Source organism: Fukomys damarensis, unplaced genomic scaffold (genome assembly GCF_012274545.1).
Source record: "Fukomys damarensis isolate Sample0158 unplaced genomic scaffold, DMR_v1.0_HiC HiC_scaffold_9, whole genome shotgun sequence".
NCBI classification, from domain to species: domain Eukaryota; kingdom Metazoa; phylum Chordata; class Mammalia; order Rodentia; family Bathyergidae; genus Fukomys; species Fukomys damarensis.
The window spans coordinates 23,798,879-23,807,679 of record NW_022900921.1 but is presented as its reverse complement, the minus strand read 5'-3'; the positions used below and the strand labels follow the sequence as shown (position 1 = coordinate 23,807,679).

General features: G+C 49.7%; 1 protein-coding gene across 2 annotated transcripts in view; it reads left to right on the top strand.

Moving 5' to 3' along the window:
- Positions 1-6: 6 nt before the first annotated feature.
- The window catches only part of Stk10 (serine/threonine kinase 10), a 122,924-nt gene continuing 114,129 nt past the window's right edge, over positions 7-8,801 (top strand). Inside the window, exon 1 of one of the 2 annotated variants that reach the window (XM_010622168.2) lies at positions 7-324. In XM_010622168.2, the coding sequence (XP_010620470.1) occupies positions 169-324 (156 nt within the window). In that variant the 5' untranslated portion in view covers positions 7-168. Of the gene's footprint in view, positions 325-724; positions 743-8,801 lie in introns of those variants that run through there. The other variant, XM_033761630.1, reaches the window with a different exon arrangement.

Here is an 8,801-nt window from a genome sequence, read left to right as displayed (position 1 = left end):
TCCGGGTGCTTCGGCCGCAGCGCAGCTCAGAGCGCACTTGATTCAGGTCGGCTGCGGGGAAGGGCGGGTCTGGGGAGAAACGCGGGCGCCGGGTGTTCTCCGACCCCTCCTCCTCGCCCGGCAGATCCGTGGCTCGAGCCAGAGCGGCGCCGCCTCGAGCCCCCAGCCATGGCTTTTGCCAATTTTCGTCGCATCCTGCGCCTGTCTACCTTCGAGAAGAGAAAGTCCCGCGAATATGAGCACGTACGCCGGGACCTGGACCCTAACGAAGTGTGGGAGATCATGGGCGAGCTGGGCGATGGCGCCTTCGGCAAGGTTTACAAGGTGAGGGTGCCGAGTGGGCGGCCCGGCGCGTGGAGTGGCTCCGGGAGGAAGGGGCGCCTGCCTGAGTGAGTCCGGCCGCGGATCGGGAGGGCGCACACGGGTCCTCGGCTCCGGCCCCGGTGATCCCTGCGTTTTGGGGGAATCGCATTCTTACGGGTTAAGCGCCCCCTTTGGGCTCTGCTGTAGCTCCTGCCCCTGCTCAGTTTCTGAGCACTTCCTGTGCATCCGGCACTGTGCTCGGCGCCTCGGGGTGGGGTGGGGACAAAGGGACGCCTATGGGGCTTCTGTTTCCGAGATGGCCGGCCACTCGTGGCACTGACCATGTCACAGTGATACGAGGCATACTTTTAAAGCGAAACGACTCAGAGACCGTGGGAATCCCGAGGCGTCGGGGACAAAGTCGGTTGCGCCTGGGAAGGTTGGGAGTGCCTCACGCATCTGAAGATGTGGCAGGGACGGGGAACTGGGGGGCGGCAGTATGGCCCCTAGAGAGAGAGGTGACGCTTGGAAAGGCGGGCTGGGGCCAGGCACAGGGCGAGGCCAGGGTCCTGTGGATGCTGATCTGATTCTGTACCCTTGAGTCACGGTTGAGGAGGAGCCCGGTCTGCAGTCACCTATACCCTGGAGGAAGACGGGGCCGGTGCTTTTGTGGAGGGTTGGGTGGGGCCGCGAGGCGTTTGCTGCAGGACCTTGTCTGGTTTCTGCTCTAGTGAGCCAGTTCTGAGTGCCAGAGTTGGCTAGGGCACCTAAACATCTACAGTCTGACCCCCACCCTTTCCCCAATCCCTAATCTCCTTTCCTCTAAGAAACTTTTGAGTTGAAGTCTTGCTGTGTTGTCCGGGTAGCTTTCTAACTCCTAGGCTCCAGCCATCTCCCTGCCTTAGCCTCCTGAAGGGCAGCTGGGATTATAGTGGCCAGTGGCAAGCCATCACAACCCTCACTGGAAAGAAAACCCTTACTGTGAGACTCCCTCGTGTTCAGCTGGTGGGCCACCCTTGGAGGGCGCCTCTTTCCTAAACCAGCCTTCGCTTTTCTTGGGGCTTGTATAGATTGGAGGCCACTCTGACTCCAAAATTGCTTTTCAGGAGGCCAGGCAACAAAGAGGGCTGCTCCAGCCTTCCTTCCCTCGTCCTCTCCTCTGTCTCCAACAGGACCTGTTGTCTATGCCTTGAAATTGATCTAGAGCCTCCTTACCAAAGCGTGGTCCCCGGATTACAAGAATTAGCATCACCTGTGAGCTTAGACCTGCCCACCCCAGACCTGATGAATTAGCAGCATCTGTGTTTTAGCAGGATTCCAGGCGATTACTACGTAAATCCAAGTCAAAAGCTGAGGAGTTCTGCTCCAAAGGCATGGAGTGGTGTCAGTTTTGAGGCCAACCAGGCCGGTGTGTGTCTTTTGTTACTTTCACACCTCCCCCGCTGAGCCACCCCTTCCTGTTACAGGGCTAGGGCCCCTCACTGGAGCAAAAGTCTGTCGGTCAGAGCGTCCAGCTCCAGTGCGGTGCAGACTTGGTTTGCTGCTCCTCTCTGCCTGAGGGTGGTGCACATATTTGAGGACCCTTGGGCCAGCACATCCTTGACTTGCACATCTTTACTCCTCAGCTGCATCCTTCTAGTGGCACCAGAAAACCTAACATCCTGCCAGTGTCCTCACTTGCCTTGAGCCCTTGGTCAGCTCACCACCTAATCCACCTCCTCCAGAAGGCCCAGTGGTCTTGGTGCAGTGCTGTTGCGGCTTCATGGCTTTTCTCTGCTGGGGGCTTTTAGTTGCCTCCTGTCTGCTCCCCCTGTACCATGTGTCCTGGCTTCCTAGGGCTATTTTTGTTTAAACCTAAATATGGAACTTTGCTTTTATGCTGGTAAGAAGCCCCCTTGGCATTTTGTCATTTCAACCCACTGTAATCCAGTAAAACTCCCGTACTGCTCTGGCTTTCCCTACAAAAGAGATCCTCTGATCCACAAGTTATTTTATCTCCTCCTGGTTCTCGAGAGCATGTGGACTCTATCACAAAGGGACCGAAGCTTCCAAAGCTGTGAGCTGGCCCCTCCACAGCTACTCCCCCAGCTCAAACCCATGATTGTCTTGTGATTAAGACAAGGGAAGGCTAGGCCAAGAGAGGGCCAGTGCACCTGGACGTGTGTCCAGGCATGCGTCCGAGTCCCCTAACAACAGGCTCCACACAGAGGTAGTCCTTGGAGATGTGCACAGTGGTGGGGCACATCTGTAATCCCAACACTGTGGGAAGCTGAGGCAGGAGAATTTCGAGTTCAAGGCCAGCCTGGGCAACTTAGGCAAGGCCCTGTTTCAAAGTAAGATTAGCTGGGAATGGAGCTTAGTGGTAGAGGGTCCGTGGGTCCATTCTCAGCGCACGCACACACACACAGAGCATAGCACATGTAATGGTGTACAGTGGCAGTGCATAATAATAACAAATGACAACATTACTGGCTTATGTTTATACTATACACTACCTTTTATTGTTATTTTAGGGTGTGCTTCTATTTATTAAAAAAAAAATTTACAGTGAAACAGTCTGCCTTGTCATGCTGGCAGCAGTCTCATCCAATTTGTTATCTTGATAGAATCATTTTCTCTTGTGTTTGATTTAATTGAATGTTGTTTTGTTCCTTGCTGTGCCAGGAGTGATAGGCTATGCTGTGTATATCTAGGGTTTATAAAATATGGACAGCCTCGGTGGTAGCCTGGGTGTGTTGTAGATTATGCTATCTAAGTTTGTGTAAGTGCACTGTGATGTTTGCACAGTGACAAAATCACCTAATGATACAGCTATTGGAATGTGCCCCATTGCTAAGTGACACATGACTGTATCACCCACTTGGCCTCAGCATATGACTCTATTCTAACCAAGCATATATTTGTGTGGGGGTACTGAGGCCTGGGGCGGGGGCAGTCTAGACAAGACACTGGGATTCAGTGTAGCACTTTTTCCTTAGTTGGCACCTTGGGAAGACCCATCGTGGATCAAAGATCCCTGGCACCTGGGGTGCCTTCCTTTCAGAGACTGTGTTTACGAGCCCCTCATCAGTGAAGTTGAAGTAGGTTACGTGGGACCCAAGGACTGTGACTCCTGCCCACTTTTTGTTATCTGCGCTGGTTGCCAAGGCAGCACAGGTCAGAAATACCATTGCGGTTTTATGAATGGGATCAAAGAATCCATTTGGATGTGGTACCAGTGACAACAGTCGGCTGTGACCTGGAGAGACTGGCGTAGTGGGTTATCCGTCTGACAGTGGAGGTTGCTGAAGGCCTTCCTGGTGGCCTCGGAAAACTGTGAAGCCTTGGAAAGTCCAAGTTCATTGCCATCCTTGGGATAGCACTGATCCCAGATTTCCTGATGAGAATCATAAGAATCTCCACGATGCTGAGGCTTTTTTCCCTCTTCCTCCTGGTTCCATCTGCCTCACGAGGAAAAGAGGGTGGAATTGATGTATTCCAAAGCCCGGGTTATTCCACCCAGTTCCCGCCTGGTGGCAAGTTGGTTTCAAAAGAAAATCATTTCTAGTCCATTACTAGAATGCAGTGGTTTCAAAATTCTTATCACAGAACATCATCTTCGTGCTGGGGGGAGAGAGAGGAAGTGTTTCATGTGTGAAGTGGACACTGCTGCCTTCAGCACTGTGTCCACTGTTGGAAGCAGGGCCTCTGTCAGTTCTGTAGTAATGAAGAGGAATGGCTTGATAGGCTGGGATTATTTTTCTGCTTTCTGAAAATTTCTGTCTCTCATCTTTGTTTTCTTTGAACATTTAAAAGGTTATTTTGCAAATTCAGGATGATACAGAAGATATCAAATCTAAAAATAAAAAAAAAAATTCCCCCAAGTTCCACCAATTCCCCTTGACTACCCCCCCCCCCCGCTCCAGTGCTGGGGATGGAACCTGGGGCCTCTTGCATGCCAGGCAAGTGCTCTCTCTACTCCTGGCCTCACCCCAGCCTATATGTTTTGTTTTGGAGGCAGAGTTTCTTTTTTTTTTCCTCATTGAGTTCATTGGTACATTTTAGGTAAACAGTATAGTTACATTCATTGTTGGGGTCTTGTACTTATGGAGGCAGAGTTTCAAACTGAGGAGATCAAGTGATCTTTCTGTCTTAGCTTCTTGAGTAGGTGGGACTACAGATGAGTGTTGTAGTCAGGGTTTTGGCGAGAGACTACATTTACTACAGGACACATAGTTCAGAGGATTATTTTATAATTACCCAAAATGTCAAATGCAAAGGGGTGCAAGAGATTATCCACACACTAGGGGCCCAAAGAATCCAGCCAAGGGCCTGGATCCCAGCAGTGTATAGCACAAGTCCAGCTAAAGGCCTAGAGTCCAAGGCAGTGTCCTCCACGAGTCCATCCAGTGGCCTAGAGCCCACGGCAGTGTCTCATGCTTGTCCGATTGAGGGTCTGCACCTGGAAGGCCCAAAGGTGAATGGTGGAAGCCAGAAAATCCATGAGATGGAGGATTTGTGTCACCAAGTTGAGGGATCCACATTGGACCCAGGAAGTGATGCTCATGGAAAAGATCAGAGCTCCCCTGATGAAAGCAGCAGCCATTCCCAGTGACAGTGAGGCCCCGAGCTCCTCCAATGAGAACAGGCTAGTTTGCATCAGGAAAACCACTTAGCAAGCTTCTCCTAGAAAATCAACAGGCCTGTTCCCCTCCAGTTTTCTTTTTATGGTTTTTGGTAACAATCTTCAGGTGGATCCTCTACGCCCAGACCACTCTGATTCAGTTCATCTTGGGCATTACAAGTTGATCATTAGTTAATCCACTACACTGTTGCTTTACCTGATTGTCTTTTTTTTTTTTAAACTATTAATGAGTTAAAATTGATTAAATGCCTGTCTTGAGCCAAGCACTGTAATGGGCACTTTGAGTGCTTTTTTCTTTTTCTTTTTCTTGAGACAATATTTTACTATGTAGCTCAGGCTGGCCTTGCACTGACAATCTTCCTGCCTCAGCCTCCCAAGTGCTGGGATTACAGGTGTTCACCACCACCATACCTGGTTGTACTAGACACTTTATATAATCTATAAGACACACATTCCTCCTTGACAAGCATAGAACTATGCAAATTCATGCAATGAAAACCAGAAGCCATTTTTCTGGAAAAAATGGGATTAAGGGCACATCACTCAAAAATGTCATCAGTAGCATATTTAAAAAAAAAAAAGTAAAGAAAGTAAAACTGGGTGTGGTGGTGCATGCTTGTAATCCTGTCATGCTAGGAGGCTGAAGCAGGGTGATTGCAAGTTCAAGGCCAGCCTGGGCAGTTCAGTGACTTTGCAAGACACTGCCTCAAATAAAAAATTAAAAAATAGGCTGGAGATATAGCTCAGTGTGAAGTCCCTGAGTTCAAACCCTAGTCTGTGCCCTCCCCAAAGATTGGAACCTGAAAAGCCCATAGTGCAGTTTTGTGCATGTGATGTGGATAGGTAGTGTGTGACTACTGCAGAAAGAAAAGTACCTCACCTGCCACGTGCTACGATAGGAGATGTGGATACCAGAAGGACACACGATGCCTCAGTGGAGGCTGGTGAGGCTGGAGGTATTGGCGGCATGTTTCATATATTCCTAAAGCTTTTGCTCTAATTTGTGCCTGTCAGCTGATTGAAGTTTTTTGGGTTCATCTAACTGTTTTTGCAGACAAAAAGTTGCATTGTAAGCAGATTCACCTTTATTGCCTTAGGATAAAATCTTTCCTGAATGCGTCAGTGGTTTTATCGATTATGTTTTGTTTGCCTACTGGAGATTTGTTTTTGTTTTTGTTTTTTTGTACCAGGGATTGAACCCTGGACTTTGCGAGGAAGGCACTGGAACCACTGAGCTAAATCCCTGACTGCCTACTGGAGATTGAACTCAGAGCTTTGTAGTGTTCAGCAAGTGCTCTACTGCAAGCTACTCCCAGCGCTTGTTAGTTTTGGAGGTACAGTCTGGCTAAGTCGCCTAGGCTGGTCTTGAACTCAGTCTTGCCTCAGCCTCCTGAGTAACTGAGATCATAGGCAAACACCGCTACATCCAGCAAACTGGTAGTTTCAAAATAAGTGTTATAGTAGAGCTGACTGTACGTTGATGAACAGCTTTGTTTGTGAAGTTCTTCTTGTGCTTTAATTTTTAGGCTAAATTTCCAGAGAGGAATAACTGGGTCAAAGAGTATGCTGGTCTGAGGGTGAATTTTTTTTTTTTTTTTGTTACCAGGGATGGAACTTGGGACCTTGTGCTTTTGAGGAGTGGTGCCACTGAGCTAAACCCCCAGCCCCAAGGGTGATTTTTTTTAGGGTGATTTTTTAAATAAAAAAAATAAATTAACAGTAGTCCCCTTGCCTCACTTTCTCTGAGAGCCAGTTCCTGTATCCTCAGGGGGCTCTAGGGAGCCAGGGGCTTTGTCTGCCAGCTGCTGCTCAGACCTGTGTGCTCTGACACATGCTGGCATTGGGAGTGATGTGACTTCCTGCCTTTCCTGCCTGGATTATGTGGAGCTGGGGTTAAGTGAGTTGTGAGCCCCCTGCAGGATTTACCTCCACCCAGGCCTGGCCCCTCCTCTGCCACCTCCTCTCTAGCCTCAGGATGGAAAGCCTGGGTTTCCACTTCCTGTGGGGCTGCTCCCCCCACCTCCGGAAGGAGATCTGCCCCCAGGCAATAACCTTATATCCGCTCAGCCCAGTATTTTTAAACCAAGTTTATGCTATTGTGAGTGGGTTCCTGACTTGGTCCTAAAACTAAGGCGGCCTCAGCTTCCTGGGGAGGACCCCTGGCATGGCAAAATTGCTCCATTTGAGTACCAGGCCTTGATCCAGTTCAGGAGACTGAAAAGTTGTCCCTCAGTGTCCTCTGTGATTGGTTCTAGGCCCCCTTAGACACCCAAAGTACTGGGGATCAAACTTGGGACCTTGCACCTGCAAGGCAGGTGACGAAACCACTGAGCTAAATCCCCAGCCCTCCCGTATACTTTAAATCATCTCTAGATTACTTATACCCAATACAATATACATGATAGGTAAATAGTTATTTCGTGATATAGTTTAGGGAATAAGGACGAAAAAAGTAAAAATGGATGCTACTGAAAAACAAAACAAAACACGGAAACAGAAGGCTGCCTGCGTTTGCCGCCTCCTTGTGTCATATGTCAGGGTATCTGATAAAAATAACTTGGCCTTGGCGTCAGACCAGGGTTCAAAGCTGTGCTGTCCTGCTTAGCAATTAGGTGATATAAAGTGCACAGCTTGTCCCGAGCCTCAGTTTCCCCATGTGTGCAGTGGAACTGATGGTAATAGCCATGCTGCTGAGCTTTGTGAGGATTCCATGGGTAGATTGCACAAAGCCAGTAGCAAGTGGCTCTTGTGCTGCTTGGAAAATTTGGAGAATTTTGGAATCAGCAGATTTTGGATGAAAGCCCAGGCACTGGATTTCTTTGGACATCTGTAGGGATGTTCTGCTGGAATGGAGGAGCTGGGGCAAGGCCAGTGCTGTCCCATGGATGGAGTTTCTAGATGCCTCATTCATGTAAGAGTGAAAAGAGGAGAGAGGACTCGTAATTGTGTATTTATCATTTCAGTATCTAATAGCTGCAGAGTTAAAGAGATGTTTTATATTCTTTTACTGTACTCTTAAGTCTCTGAAATCTGCATGTTCTGCACTTGTGGCTCAGGAGTCTGTGTGCATGAGCTCGTCCAGGTGCACAGTGGCGACATGTGGCTGGGGCTGCTGTGTGGGGTCGTGCATCCCTGGCTTCTCCTGTCTGCTGCCACCCCCTCCCTCCCTTTGCCTCCTCCCTCCGCTTCTGTCACCTCCTTGGGCCCAGTGGTAGTGGGTTTAGAGTGCAGGAGGGGCAGGCCAGCACTCATACGACATTTGAGGGCTGTCTGAGACCATTCAGGCTGCACATTTCTCATGGCTCTGGAGGCTGGGGGATTTGGAGGGATTTGGTCCACTTTCTCAAGATCCCTTCTCATTGTGTCCTCACAGGATGGGAGGGATGAACAGGCTCCCTGGGACCACTTTAGTTAGTTAGTTTTGTGGTGCTGGGATTGAACCTAGGTGTTCCAGCTTGCTAAGCCTGAGAGCTGCACTGCTGAGCTTCACCCCTGGCTGTGCTTGCCTCATTTCTAAGGACACTCACTAATCCCCTTCCTAGTCACCTCCCAGGGCCTCGTGCTAGTGCCATCACCTTGGGGGTTAGGATTTGAACTCACCAGTCTTTCAAGGGAACACGCAAGCATTCCCACCACAGCAGAAGCCAAGGCAGCAGGGCCTTGAATACCAAGCTGAGAAAATTTGCAGTTTGATTTTAAGGGGTGACCTGCCTTTCTTAAGTGTCCCAGGGCCTGTCTCAGCCTCTGTAAGGAGAGGGAGGAGGAGTAATGGGGGATGACTCCAGGGCCAGAGAGGGGCAGTGATTTGCCGAAGCCTGCACAGCTGTGACTGTCAGAGCCATCTCCCACAGGAATAGAGGTGGGGCCCAGCCGC